Source organism: Aedes albopictus, chromosome 3 (genome assembly GCF_035046485.1).
Source record: "Aedes albopictus strain Foshan chromosome 3, AalbF5, whole genome shotgun sequence".
Classification (NCBI taxonomy): domain Eukaryota; kingdom Metazoa; phylum Arthropoda; class Insecta; order Diptera; family Culicidae; genus Aedes; species Aedes albopictus.
This window is the reverse complement of record NC_085138.1, coordinates 447,540,760-447,556,682: the sequence shown is the minus strand read 5'-3', so window position 1 is coordinate 447,556,682 and position 15,923 is coordinate 447,540,760. Positions and strand designations below refer to the sequence as shown.

Genomic DNA, 15,923 nt, shown 5'->3' with positions numbered 1-15,923 from the left:
TGTCTGGCGGGATTCTTGATGGGATTTACTGGAATTTATTCAATAGTTCCTGATGATATTCTTCCAAGATTTCCTCACGGCTTTTCTCTTGGGATTCTAGGAGTTTTTGGGGATTTCGCCAAGTTTTTTTTTTTTTCAGCGTTTTCCTTTAGGAATTCCTCCTGCCATTTTGTCCAGGAACTTCAGAGATTTTGTTCGAAATTCCGCCTGTGTTATTTCTGCTGAAATACCTCGACAAATTTTAGCTGAGAGTCGTGGAATTTCCGAAGATATTTGTTATGTTTGTCTTCAGCAATTCTTTCAGTTCAGGAATAAATAATTTTTCAAGGTTTCTACATATATTTATTCAAGAACTCTTCTGGTAATTCCCTAGGGATTCCCGCAGCAGCTTCTAAGAAAATTCCTCCAGAAATTACCTCAATGATTCCTCCCGGAATTTCGTAAAGAATGCTTTGTAGATTTTTTCAGAGTTATCCCAGGTATTTCTACTGGGATTTCTTTAAGAAATCTTTTGGAGCATGCCACTAAGAATTTATCAAGAAGTTTTTCTAGATATTAGATTAATTCAGACATGCTTCATGGGATTTCTTCAGCTTTTCTTCAAGGATCCCTCAAGGAATTCCTTCTGAGATTTCTCCGGAAATGTCTACTGGAATTCTTCCAGTTGTTTCTGCTAGAGTTCCCCCCAGGGATGCTCGCTCTTCTAGGATTAATCCAGGACTTCCTGGTCCTGGTAGGAAATCTTCAGAAATACCTCCTGTGATTTTCCAAAGGATTCCTCACGGTCTTCCTCTCGGGATTCTGGGTTTTTTTAGGGATCTCTCCAGGTTTTTTCCAGCGTTTTTCCAGGGATTTGTCCAAGGATTCCTTTAAAAGTTTCTCCTGACAATTTGTCCACTAATAGCTTAAATCCTTCAGTTGTTTTATCTACAAATTCCACCTGAGATTCATCTGGTTATTTCTGCTGGACTACCTTCGGGAATTTCAGCAGAGATTCGTGGTATTTCAGCAGATATTCGTCATGTGAGGATTCCAGATCAGGAATTGAGTTTTTAAAAAAATCCTACATATATTCATCCAAGAACTCTTCCGGGAATTTCCAAGGGAATCTCGCAGGAGCTCCCCCGAAAATTCCTCTAGGAATCACTCCAGTCATTTCTCCCAAAATTTTCGAGAGGATTGCTAAGTGAGTTTTTCCAGAGTTGCCCCAGGTATTTCTACAGGGATACCCCATGAATTCATCTGGAGATTTCTTCTGAAATTCCACTAAGAACTGATCAAAAGATTTTTCTAGAGATTCGACCAGGAATTCTTCTTGGGATTTCTTTGGGGTTCCTCCAATGATTGCTTAGGGAATTGTTTCAGGAATTCTTCAAGGGCAAGGATAGGATCATTCATTTGCAATCAGTTACATTCACTTGCTGTTAACTCGCTTCAGAAACATCGTAGCAAAAATCAATGTATGGAACACATATTTATTTTTGTTTTACCTAAAACTTTGTAGAACAATGTACTAGTGTAGCATCAATAATTAAGTCAACAGAAGGCAGCAAACGCAACTCTGTGGAGAGTTGCCTTCATAGCTTGCTCACGACTTTGGTGTGCGTGTGTGACCCAAATGTCATTCGACAAACTTTCAGATAAAACTACAAAGTTAAACTCATCCAGACATTGTTTTTTGATAGCATGCTTCTGAACTGAGATAGTAGCAAGTGAATGTAATTCTTTGCAAATGAATGATCCCATCCCTGTTCAAGGGTATGTCTCTAGATATTTTGTTCAGGCATTTTTCAATGATTTTTCATGGGATGTCTTTGACAATTCTACAGAGATTTCAGGGTATTCTGCCAGGGGTTTTCCAAGAATATTTCTGGGGATTCAGGAATACCATCCAGAGATTGCCTCCAGAGGTAGGTATTTAAAATAAAAGCAAAAAATCAAACACTTCTCTAGTAGTCCTCAAGAAATTCTTGTTGTGATTTTCCCGAGAATAAATTCTCTATGAATTTAGCCAGGGACATTCCCTGGGCTTCCTTCAATTATTATTCCACAAACTCTTTCATAGATTTTTATAGGAATTTTTGCTATAAGAAATTCCTCTACAAAATCCGTTAGAAATTTCATATCATATAAATTCCCTCAAGAACTATTCCGTGAATTTTTCCAGGGTTCCTCCTGGAAATTTCCAAGAAATTTTTCAGTAAATTTTCAGGGGGGGGGGAGGGTTCTCCAGGAATTTCTCTAGCCATTTTCCACGGATTTTTAAAGGGTTTCTCAAAGGATTTCTTTAGCAATTCTCCAAGAAATTCTTTCTGTGATTCTTCAAGATATTCCTTCAGTATTTATTTCTAGAATATTTCTATGCAATTCTTCAGAGATTCCTCCAGAGATGTCTACAGTGACACCTCAAGAAATTCCTGTTGAGATTTGTTCCGGAAATACGCCTAGGGATTTTTTCAATGGATTTCCCAGTTATTTTCTCGATACTTCTTCAGAGATTTATCTAGTAATTCTTAAAGGGATATTTCTGTGGATTCCTCCACAGAACAAAGCAGAGCAATGAAATCGGATCCACTTTCATGTCGATCGGAGTTTGAAAAGCCTAACTTTACCAAACACGGTATATAACAAAATCCATGAATGGAAAAAATCCTCACCGTCGATTCCAGAAAAGTAAAAAAAACATATCTCGTCACATATCAAGCTCAAAGGTTGGTGTTACTAGTATCTAGTCCTTAATAAAATGCAGTACTAGCATCTCATATGAAATTTTCGATTATGTTTGCATTTGTAACATACGGTGTTTGGTAAAGCTAGGCTTTAGTTATGAAGCTGTGAGAAGACTAGTGTTTCAGTAGGGATGTTATGTTAAGAATAAGCATAAGATACGATTGTTCGGCTGCAATCAGCTAATAGTAGTTTACGCAACAAGGTTCAGAATGAAGATTTTTACAGCACGAGTCGTACATTTCTGTCTCATCAAACTTCACATTGATGTTCATAGCCATGTTTAAAAAAGTCTGATCATAGCAGGTTATACTGTGCAGTTGTCACAATTTTTCAAACCTGCGTGCAAAAAGTTTATCAAAACTGATAACAGTGCTGTAATGGTTCATTACGCAACGCAAATCAGTGCTGTAATGAACCATTACAGCACTGCTTATTTAGTGTGGGAAAGTAGGCCTTTTCTTGGCAAATTTTCACGAGGAAAAACAGCCTATTACGATGAGAAATTGCAAAAATAATATTTCTTATACTAAAGCACTATTCACATAAGAATCACATTTTCCTCTTCAGGGATGACTATATCCCTACTCTTATGAAATATGTAACAAGAAGATTGTTTTCTAAGTTTAATCCAATATAAGAAGCTTTATCATACATTCTGTTAAACATTTTATCACCAACCACTTTTAGCACTTTTTCGTATAAAACCCTTCTTGAAGTTCCTCCAGAAGTTCTTTCAAAATTTCCTTCAATATATTTTTTATGAATTTCCAACGAATTTTACAAGAAATTTTGATGGCAATTTTTCTACAAACACCGATGAGCGTTTCGCAATAACAAAAAATCCGAAAGGTATTATTTAATTTCTTTCTGCATATGTCCGGGAACTCTTCTAGATATTCTAGATATTCCTTTATCAACTTTAATAAATTCAAAGAATCGGGTCATTGTTCCTTTGATTCTAAATCCCATAGGTATTGGTATAAGCTTGAAAAGTCCTAGTTAGGTAGAATATGGGACCTCTCCAACAAGGGGGCACTTGTTTGCCAGTTAGTAGTGAAAGAGTTGAGATACCTTCGGAACGTATCTACAAAAACGAAACAAAAAGTCTCTTGCGATAATAAATAGGGTAGAAACCTACGGTAAAATCATAATTTTTGACCAACCTTTGTACCATAGTGTCACGTAGAATGTGTGCCGGGAATCGAATTCCGGTTGTGCCCAAAATAGGCGTGGACTAGACGGAAACAGAAATTCTAAACATCCCTATCCTCCTTTTTTCACAGTGCACTCCTCAGCAGCCTGGTGGCCATTTCCGCCGCCGAAAGTTCGCACCACTCGGTGGCCAGTGTGGTTTCGGCAGCCGGTGCCACCATCGGTGCAGCATCAAACCCTCACGTGGAAGTGACACCCCGACGGAACAGTCTCCCGGCGCCCCCGATCTTCAAATCCATCAGCAACGGTAGCAGTAAGCAGCACAACAACAACGGTAACAACCATCAGGCCGGTACCAGAACGATGACCAACGATCGCAGCACAACGGCTGCCGAGCAACTGGCCAAGCGACCGCAGGAGGCACGGGAAATGCTCAAGAGGGCGCAAATCGTGTGCTTCGACGTGGACTCCACCATCATCACCGAGGAGGGCATCGACGAGCTGGCGCAATTCTGCGGCAAAGGTGCCGAAGTTGCTGCATTGTAAGTGGATTTTGGGGACTCGTGAGGCACAGCTGATCACAAACTTGTCTATTTCAGAACCAAAGAAGCCATGGGCGGCAGCATGACCTTCCAGGAGGCGCTCAAACGCCGTCTGGACATTATCAAACCATCGCAGCGACAGATCCGGGAGTTCCTCAAGACTCACCCGAGCACAGTTTCCGCCGGCGTACGAGAGCTGATCGACCAGCTGCGGCAGAACAGTGCCGAGATCTACCTGGTCAGCGGAGGATTCGACTGTCTGATCGAACCGGTGGCGGACGCCCTGGAGGTTCCTCTGTGCAATCTCTTTGCCAACAAGTTGTATTTCCACTTCAATGGTGAGTTTGATTTTCAAAATTCTCAAACGACTCACAGTTACAAATGGCATGATCACTCTTTACAGGAAGTTACGCCGGATTCGACACCAACCAGGTCACATCGAAATCCGGAGGCAAGGGAGAGGCAATCAAACTTATCAAGAGCCGATTCAACAGCGACAAGGTGGTGGCTATGGTTGGCGACGGAATGACCGATTTGGAAGCCAACCCGCCAGCGGATTTCTTCATTGGTAAGTTGAAAGACGAAAATGTTTTGTTGGAGGTTTGTGAATTAATTTGTATTACTATTTCTACAGGATATGGAGGTAACGCTGTGCGGGAGGAGGTCCAAAAGCGAGCGACGTATTATGTGACGAATTTTGCTGATTTGCTGTGGTAGACGATAGTTGTATATGTATCGTGATCTAGCATGTAAATTTTAGTATTAAGTAAATAAATTGTTTCTATACGCAACAATCATGAGTAGTTAAATTTGAGTTAGTGGATAATATGAGCCTTCCTTTGAAACATGGTTTGAAATAATAGCGTGGAATGAGCTCACCAATTCGCACTCAATTCATCTTTTCTCCCATACACATCTTATGTCTTAACATGCAAATCATGTTAGTATAAACATTACTAGGAATTAACAGACGGAATTGGTGGGCTAGTGGCTACCGTTTCTGAATCTTATGCAGAAAGTTTTGGGTTCGATCCCTGGCATGTGCCTTTCCTCCAACTTTGTATCTCTCCATCTACTTTCGCCCTCCTCTAACGGGATGTAAGAAGAAAAGACTAGAGATTGCAGGGGATTCCATGATGTTTTAGGGGGGCTTTTAGGGGCGTTTCAAGACGTATTAGGAAGATTTCAGGTGGGCTTTTAAAGGCTTTTCAAGGAGTTACAGGACGTTTTAGGGGTTTTTAAAGGCTTTCAGGGAGGATTTTCTGCGGGTACATAGGCGTTTTCGGGTGTTTCAGGGTCTTTCAGGTGCGTTACATGGGATCCGAGGGAGTTTCAGAGGCATTTCAAGAAGTTTCAAAGCATTTTCGGCGAGTTGCAGAGAGATTACAAAGATGTTTTCGGCGGTTTCGGAAAGTCGGACATTACAGGGGGTCCGACAGGGTTCGAGGGAGTTCTGGATTCGCTTTTTTTTCACTTAATCGTTTAAAGGCTCATGCGCCATCAGGCATAACGGAGCCGAATTCATTTTGAAACTTTTTTACAATTTCATATTTTTTGTCTTATTTACTAGGTTACCTTTGGGAAACCGTATAACTCGCGGTTTGGTCGAGGTTAGAGGGAACAATAATTTTTAAGGAAGGGATGCGATAATGGGGCTTTTCGTTGACTCTCTGCAGCATGGCGTGACGTAGTTGCTGCTGGTCAAGCGTAGGGTGGACAAACAATGTGTAACGATGCAAACAAACAGTTTTCAAAGGGACACGAGGTTAACAAGTGGAAAGACAAGACGGGGATATCAAACGAAGACTTCAGCTTGTTTCAAGAAGTCGCACACAAGCTTCATGTACTCAAGATCAAGTTTACCCAACACATTTCTAATGTATTCCTTTTCTGGTTTCCCGCGGGCCCTGAGTGATGCAAATAAATCGGATCTGGCAATATCGTATGGTTGATAGCCTGATAGCCTGCACCACAGCTACAGCGATTGCTATCTGTGAGCCCTATTCGATAGAAGTGCGAGCCCAGAGAGTATTAATTGGACATAAGTCGACACATTATCTTGATAAAATCTCGGCCCACGTTCAACCCCTTGAGCCACGCCGTCTTCGATACCTGTGGCAGAATTGGATGAAACCACCTGCTCAATTCTCCTGCATCCCATTATTGTTGCCATTATTGATTGCTGACGAGCAATCGAAAAAAAATCCTTGAAGGCGATATGACGGTTATAAATATCGCCTTCTATAGCGCCCACCTTGGCGAGCGAGTCCGCTTTCTCGTTGCCAAGAATCGAGCAATTCGAAGGGACCCAGACCAAGGTGATATTATATGCTTGATTCGATAGAGCACTCAGAAATGGTCGTATTTCGCTTAGGAAATACCTGGAGGGCTTTATCGGCCTCATTGAGCGAATAGCCTCAATTGATCTGAGACTATATATGTATGTGTGTGTATATACAATTCAACTCCCACTGTCCGGCAGTGGTATTATGGAAGAAAGATGTCTGCAGTTGTATGTATGATTTTTTTCTGAATTTCACACTACAATCTGAAGTCATCTTTAGCCCGGGAGTTGAAAGGTGATAGCTCTGTTGGGATCCAGTGACCCGTTTCAGAATGTCTGGTTACTCACGTCCATTCCGAGGTTACTTTCAATTACAACAAGCCCCGCATGTGTGCATTACCGTTATCAAATGGATAATGATATTGCAAACACACTTCCTGCTTCAAAGGTAATCTTTGAAACTGGCACTTATTTAGTTCCATTCGTAGTAGTAATGATCAGAACAATCTCACCGAAAACCATCCAAGGTAGCGCTGCCATCTCCATGGAAACGTCGTAACAGCGCAGTCAGGATTGCTCCTCGCCGTGCTTCCGTCACGCAAGCATCCGTCATCAATCGTAGAACAAAGGTCGCAACATCGCTCATAGAATCGGATATGAGACAACACTGTTTTCTGGTACCAATCGCGCATCACTTATGGTGTGTCACATCAACCACACGTGAACAAAAACACAAAAAATCAGGAGTCATTCAAAGTCACACCACAATCATTTCACAACCGACAAACTACCGGATGACAAACGCTGATACGACGACAAATTTCGACACTCTCGAACCGATTTTCGGCACCGTTTGCGAGCAGCGGCATGCAATCACGTACCCTCCGGATGGGGTAGTATATAGCGTACCCAGCTGAACAGCTAGCAACGCGGGACTAAATTCATAATCCTTCACAATTCTCTTTAATTTCAATAAACCACTTTTCAATAACTTTCCATTAAAATCAAATCAGAACAAACACTTTTTCACCCGCGGAAAACTATCCGCATGGCGTAGCACCGGCCGAACCGTCCGCCGAATCGCGAAAAAGACAAAAAAAAACTGGCGAACGCGAATGAAATGTGACGAGCAGCTCAAAACGCGACTGCACGCGGCAACGCCTACTGCGCTTTTTTTCAGCCTCAATTGATCTGAGACTATCCGAAAAAATGATATATTTATCAGAGGGAAGAGAGGCGATTCGCTCTAATGCGTAGTGTATAGCCCCCAATTCTGCGACATATACTGAGCAAGGACTTTGAAATTTGTAGGCGGCGCTATGAAGCTCATTAAATACACCAAATCCAGTGGAATCATTTGTTTTTGACCCGTCAGTGAAAAACCTTCTGTCGCAACTGACATGACCAAATTTGCTTGCAAAATTTTTGGAATGTGCTCCGATCGGAGCTGATCTGGGATTCCACGGATTTCTTGCGTCATGGTCAGATCAAAACCTATAGTGGAATGTGGGAGGTCTGGGATGCAATCGCGATTAAGAACATTCGAAGAAGGGTTGTTGATTAACGATGGTTGTTGTTGGACGAGGGTTTTGGGAACCCCAGTGAGGCTCAATGACTACCGACGTCCAAATGGGGTGGACACTCAGGATCGCAATTATCGGCTTGCCTTGTGGATTGGCGCTCAATTTCTTAATACATGCTATTACACAATAGCGGCTGAATCCTATTTCTTTGATAGGTCTATTGTTCTAGCAATACGAGCAAAAGAGTGGAATTAGTATCAAGTTCTTTTGTCCCTAACCGTACTTGTTACAATTTACCGTACTATTTAACAATTTCCGTACTACTAGTATTGACGTATTTAACTTGCTTTTAAAGAATCTAGCTATATAAAAAAACACTGGATTTTCACCATTAGAAACTTACTTATTGGACTACAAGTCGCCACTACAATTATCTATGGTAGTCACAGTAGAATAACTTGGACTCGGTCTTTAAATCCGATCTTAAGCATTAGTCAGCAGAAAAACCCGAGATTTGACCCGGATAAAAACTAACCATATGAGGTTTAGTGAAAACTATTCCTGCACCATACAGTGTACCAGCTACAATAAAATGTATTGTAATGGAATGGTTCATTAAAAGCTTTGCACATTATACCTACTATATACATGTACATCAGACCTTTATTTAACAATATATTAAACTGTTTTGTCGCACGTTTGAACGTCTCAGGTTTGAACCATTCGCTTTTCCAACACATTATTTTGCCATGCTTTTTTAGCTAGTTTTTCAATTTAAGTATTTCTCCGTGCTTTGTTTGGTTGATGTTCGTGGCTTTTTGAAGCAACGAAAAGGCAAGAGAAAAAAGTTAATAAGTTTAAAAATCAATTTAAATTCAAAACAATGCAATAATTAGTGACAAACCAGGTGCCTTAAGGTCTGCAGATCCAAGAGATAAGGCGGGAAAGGTATGTAGAGTGCGATGAGAGAAATACGAATGTAGGTCAGTCCAGAAAAACACATACCTATGTCTTATTACCGTAAATCAATAGATGAGGTTCAACACGAACCTTTTTGTATTTGCAGTTAGGGGAATACTCTTCCATTCCCTCTTTTGAACTTGCCTTTGACCACAAACGAATCAAATGCGATTTACGAAATGTATCTTTTATATAGAGCCATCTTGACTGGACCAAGGACTGGACACTGAAACGACTTCCATCCAATATTGGTTCGCCTGCGAGTTCATAAATTACGTCACGCTTTAAGGGGGTAGGAGAGATTCAGCAAAGTGTGACGACCATACAAAATTTTCATAGGTCTCATACAAAAAGTGTGACATAGGGGAGGGGTTGGGTTTGAAAATGGACAATTTTTGCGTTAGTTATGGACGATCCCTTATTAATTCTGGAACACATAGATTATATTTGAATCGAACTTGACAGTTTTCTCACGAGTTAACCTCTGAGTGAACTACCATATAGTTCAACATCAAAGTTTGTTATGTATTTTAAGCTTTAGTCAAACGGGTGCCTCAAATGTTGCTATAATGGTTAAGCACACTGTAATGTTACTTATGTACCTCGTCACCCACTTCATGCAACTACATTAGTGATCTAATAACACTTAGCGCGCTCGGCATAGTTCCATCATGCCGCTTAAAGTGTTGCCATAAATAATGCTTAGTTTGCAAAACCCAGTTATCTGGCGGGTAGGGCATGGGAACCTAGGCTATAACTGTTATTGCAATGAGAGACTACCCAGACTTAGACGTGGGCGATCCTATATATAAAGATTATATTATGGAAAATTTTCAAAGTGCATTTTAATAATGTTGAACTCGATAGCTTCTAGTCCGACCTATCAAAGAGAGTTCTTTTTAACTATATTTTCAGGCTCGTTTCGCTAGAAAGCCTAAGATACCGTTAACAGGAGCAAAATGACAAGATAACATAATAGTATACACACTTAATTTTGAATACCGAGTACGGTAAATTTTTGACGAAAATAGAACAGCTGAATACAGCAAAAATGGATTGTTTACACCTTTTGGTCTCGTTTTTGACAGTTGGTGTACTGAGCTTCGGTAAAATCGATTACTGAAACTCCCGAAATAGTTCTGCTGTTCTATTTTCGTCAAAAAAGTACCGAACAAGCAATTCTGGATTCAGTGTGTATGATTTATGTAACGTAAAACAATACCACATCCCAACTAACATTTATTGTGAATGTAAACGTCAACAAAGCGTCCTCAATACGGCGTGATGCTGAGTTACTGTGTTGTATATATGGACGGAAGCTTCTATGCAAGCCCTATACCAATGAATCTGGCGAACTTAATCCACTTGTACATGCTGTGCGAGCAGCTTCTATGCCACCAAATCATAGCTCTTTTCTCGGCTCCTATGTAACCACTAACTGAATAACATCTTGAGAAGGCGCTTTTTCAGCCTTTTCACAGTTATTAAATAATAGTTATACGGCATCCCCAAATAAATCGATTAAATATAATTAGGTTATGGATACCGTGACGCAATACATGTGGAACTGGAATCCTCGCTTTTAAAATTGAATAATTAAAGTACTTGCCGCTACTTGGAATCGAACTGCCGATCGCCGTATCCACTGGTCCCGATGATGTCCTCGCTGCCACACTGCTATGTATAAATAGCACAGAAAATAGCCCGTTTTGTTTTACTCCAGACAAGGCTTCATAATTGTGCTACAAGAAACCTTACCCAACTTCATCTTGCTGCAAAAGCTTGTGAAACGTCAAACGCAATAATGTTTACATTGAACAAGCTGTGTGGTTGCGCCAGCAGGTTCTTCGTCACAGCTTCTAGCTAAAAGAGTGTTCTTTAAACAGCTATAAAGCGCTGCTGTTGTGTGTATTTGGCAACATTACAAAACGTACTGTATAAAAGCAGCTGTTGTATTGGCTGGGACTCTTACTCGTTTTGCACATCTTCCGGCAAATCTTCCGGCATTGAATTAAAGTGCAATAAAAGCAACCCAAATAATTTCACAGCACAGAGATGGATAGCTGTAAAGAATTTGTGTAGTAGCTACCCTGATAAAAAATATCATAAAAATACGATAAATTTTATTGTTACAACACCATTTGTTCGAAAAATATTCACCATTAAACGTATTGTAATTTCCACGGTACACTCACCATCACCCCTATTGTTCTTTACCATTCGGCGAATGGTAAATGGCACTTTTACAATAAAAAATGGTGGTCGTTATGTATCTTAACCATAAAATTTTGAGAAAATTTTCATACACTTTTTCGCGAAAAACAATAGAATGTATTGTGTTTTTATGAGACATTTTTAGGGCAATTTTCAAAAGAAAACAATATATCTTAATGTTTTTTCATTGTTCTTACAATACAAATACAATTAATTGAATGGCGTCAAATAAATCGTTGTTGTAATAAAAATACTATAATATTTGTTGTTATTTGTAAGCAGTTTTCGCTTTTGAAAATCCATAGAATTTATATTTCTCGCTAACATTTATATCCAGCATTTGCGGGCACTAACGGCCTCCAGAATGATATGCACATTTCATGATAAGAGTCAAACACTCTGATGTCTGTCTGGTATGTGTTGCTTGGCGGCTGTTGATAAGATCTATCATCAATCTTTTCAAATAACTGCCAAATATCACAAGTCAGACCTCAGGTTGTATGATCCATACCATAAATCGTTCACAATTCATGTAGCCATTAGTATCTGTAAATGCTGAAGAAAAATGTTACCGAGAAATATGAATTCTTTAGTTTTTAAAAGACGAAATCTGTTAACATAACAACAAATATTATTGCATGTTTATTTTAACATCGGTTCAATTGACCCCATTAAACAAATTGTATTTGTATTGTTATCAATGGTAGTTTACTATTTACTAGATTCCTTTAATTTATTGGAAAACATTAGAAAAATCATTGTTCATCTTTTTCTTGTCGTAACGTCCTCACTTGGCTAAAACCTGCTTTTCAGCTAGTTTTCTATAAGTACTTCCTCAGTTATTCATTGATAGTTTCCTCTGCCAACACGGCTTTACGTCTGTCAGTCGTTGAAGTTTTAGCGAATAACATTCGATAATCGAAACATCTACTGTACTCAAATTTAAAACGAAAACTACAAAAAAATATGTCAAGTGATTTTGTATTTGATTATACAAACATGATCCAAGCAACAATAATATTTATTGTTATTTATTTGTTACGAATTGTTTTTAAGTGAAATTGAGAAATAAACCCTTTTTTAATAAAAAGTCCATGAGAACTTTGCAGGCACTTTTGCAACTATATAAAAACAACTTAAATTAATTTTTACTGATAGTAACTTTAAATTATTATAGAACTATTGAAAAACAATCGAATCAATTAGTCACTAATAAAGCTAATGTTCACTTATTGTACGAACTATATGGGCTTGATATCTATTGTAAAAAGTAACAATATATCTACTATGTGTTTTATGGTGAACAATAAAACCAGTCATATGTTAATAATATTTACCACGTAATGAATGGTAACTTTTTATCCGGGTATATATCCCGCTTAAAGTTTGTTTTGACAATAATGTTTACATTTGACAAGCCGTGTTGGTATGCCAACAGTTTTTTTTTATTACAGCTTCTAGCTGTAATGAAATCGCATAACGGCCTTCAAAGCGCTGCTGGTTTTGGGATTTGTCAGTATAACGAATTGACTGTATAGTAGCAGCTGTTTTGTTAGTGGGGACTCCTATTCGATTTGCTCAAGTTTTCACATCTTCCGGGAAATCCCCCGGAGTTGGAATAGAGTGGAGTAAAGGCAACCCCAGTGACAAGCGATGGATTTCTGAAAACAGAGTTTGGTAGCTGTATGGTGCTTGTTTTGCAGTCGTGTATTAGCTTATGATTTATATTTGACTAACTTCCTTTTTATTCAGCGTTGACTGCTTTTATTCGATGGTTACACAGCAGAAAGCAAATGACTGAAGCTTATAGCGCTGAAAATATTAGTTGGGATAATAAAAGAGAATCATTCACAATCCATTTAAGGAGAAACATCAGAGGATACAAAACAGACAAACAGACGTAACACCTTGAACGATTTTCATTGAAATCCATCGCCCAGTTCGCACCACCATCACCTGGTGGAAAAGTTGCACGAATCACTGTGTTGTGCAATATCGTCAACAGAAGGCGCTAGTGTGAAACGTCAAACGCAGAGAAAATAGGTAGAGAAGCGAATAGTGTGAAGTCAAAAATACCTAATCGAACCGTCAAACTGGTATCCTAATGAACAAAATCAACAAACCTTGACGATTGCCGCATAAGTAAAGATAAGTATTGCATTCGTTTCAAACATATTTTCACCAAAGTTTCCAAATACCATGGATGGCAGTGCAAACAACATTGATTCCTTGAATTAATGAAAATTGTTCCATTGTGGGACATCAGTTTGATATTGTCTAGTTAATAAAACAGCAGTATAGTTTTCAAATGCGGTATACGAGATAGGCACTACCTTCGATGGGTGGATTAATCTGCTTTGCTGCAGTTGCCAGCATCCGAGCGATGCAATCAAAACAGAAAAAGTGTCGTTCAGGCGGCTGTTCACTCTTCACTTCTCTACCTATTTTCTCTGGCCAAACGCATAGAAAAACGATGCGTGCGCCTCTGGTTGTGAAAGCCACAACTATGAAAATTTAAAATGATCGGTTAAAGCGTGGTCGATGGAAATTTCGCAAGTGTTACGTCTGTTTGTCTGTGATACAAATATGGCTGCCACAATGGCCGACTTGGACCCCTACTCACGTTTTCAAGAGCACCAATCTTAAAAGTTCGTAAACAAATGCGCTCGATTTAAAAAAGCTGCCTCTTTTTGCAAATAAGCAAAGCCAGGATAAACGAGTGCGGCTTTATTCGATGCTTTGTTCGTCAGATTTGTGCCTCTAAAGTTTGTATGCAAAATTGCAATGGGATCTTTTGACGTTTCACCTTAGAGCCAATATTGTGGAGATTCCACCTGTTTAGACTCCTGCGTGAAAATTAGTCGCGTACACGGAGAAATCAAACTACCTAATTTTTGGGTCGATTTTACTCAAAGCTGAGTATATCGAACAAACTAGTTACCCAAAATTAGGTTGTTTTCCCTCTTTCCCTCACCGATGTTGTCAAAAACAAACAGAGATGCATCTACCCAGCGGGGGTCCTTGAGCCCAATAAGCCAATTTTGGGTAAATGCAGCTTTACTCAAATTTGAGTTGAATGAGGGGGGGTCTTGGGTTGAATTTACCTACTCTTAAGTAAATGTTTTTGCTGGAGGTGAAGGCAATTTACCTAGTGCGAGTTTAATCGATTTACTCAAATTTGGCTTATTGGGCCGAACTATGGGATTGCGTCAAAAGAACTCAATTTTGGGTAGTTTGGCGGCTCCGTGTAGATTTTACTTGCGTGGGCCCACAGATATAAAAACAGACCACGTCCTGGTGAATATTTTACGTTGCGTTGTTAAGTACACATTTAGCGATAGTTTCGCATTATAAATAAACATTTATAATGCAACTACGCTGAAAATGAGCTTAATCATTTTTTGTGCGTCGGAATCTATAAATCTCCGCAACGGGCAATACTGAAATTACAAATCAAAACAATATATTTACTCAAGGGGCGACACTAGTTTTGCTAAGCCGAAAAACCCTAAAAAAAGTCGAAAAAGACGAAAAACCCGCAAAATATTTGCAGATTTTACTGTTTTAGCGACTTTTTTGGTCTTTTTTGCAGCACCTAGAAAATAATACCACAGACAAACAGACGTAACACTTGTGAAATTTCCATCGACCACGCTTTTAACGATCATTTCAAATTTTCATAGTTGTGGCTTTCACTACCAGAGGCGCGCGCATCGTTTTTATATGAGTTTGACGTTTCACACTAGCGCCTTCTGTTGACGATAACTTTTCCACCAGGTGATGATAGTGTAAACTGGGCGATGGATTTTAATGAAAATCGTTCAAATTGTTACGTCTGTTTGTCTGTGATAATACTCTTCAATCAATCACACAGGCTCAACAAGGTTTAAGGTGAATATATAAGGAAGCCACACTTTGAATTTTCAAAAGCACAAATCTGAAGAACCGAGGGTTGGTTTGCGCTGAAAAGTTGATCGATTAGTCACCACCAGCGGGTCACCAATCGATCAACTTTTCAGCGCAATCCGTCTTTTGGTTCTTCAGATTAGTGCTCTTGAAAATGTGAGGTGTGGCTTCGTTATATATTCACCTTAACATAACCTCCATCTTCGAATGAGTGTAATCAGTTTCGTACCTTTTAATTCCGCCCTATGTTGCTTATCCTTTGACAGATACGCGTATTTCGACTACGGTGTCAGGCCATTCGGCCGAAGGTCATTAGGCCAAATGGTCATCAGGCCGAATGGTCATTGGGTCTTCTTCTTGCCGTTACGTCCCCACTGAGACAAAGCCTGCTTCTTAGCTTAGTGTTCTATGAACACTTCCACAGTTATTAACTGAGAGCTTCCTCTGCAAATGACCATTTTGCATGTGTGTATCGTGTGACAGGCACGAAGATACTTTATTGATGTTGAATCTACTGATATTTCACCCATGATTTTTTCCTTCTTTAAAATATAGGCTGTTCTTTCTAGTATCATTGCTAAAATAGTTTTTGGCGCTGAAACTGCTGATACA

The 15,923-nt window shown here is 39.4% G+C and overlaps 1 protein-coding gene across 2 annotated transcripts in view; it reads left to right on the top strand.

Annotated features, from left to right (window-relative positions):
* The window catches only part of LOC109407566 (phosphoserine phosphatase), a 36,169-nt gene extending 30,951 nt beyond the window's left edge, over positions 1–5,218 (top strand). For both annotated transcript variants that reach the window (XM_019680640.3, XM_062856763.1), the window contains exons 2-5: positions 4,014–4,424; positions 4,482–4,762; positions 4,828–4,992; positions 5,059–5,218. In XM_019680640.3, the coding sequence (XP_019536185.3) occupies positions 4,014–4,424; positions 4,482–4,762; positions 4,828–4,992; positions 5,059–5,141 (940 nt within the window). In that variant the 3' untranslated portion in view covers positions 5,142–5,218. The remainder of the gene's footprint in view (positions 1–4,013; positions 4,425–4,481; positions 4,763–4,827; positions 4,993–5,058) is intronic.
* Positions 5,219–15,923: the final 10,705 nt, after the last annotated feature.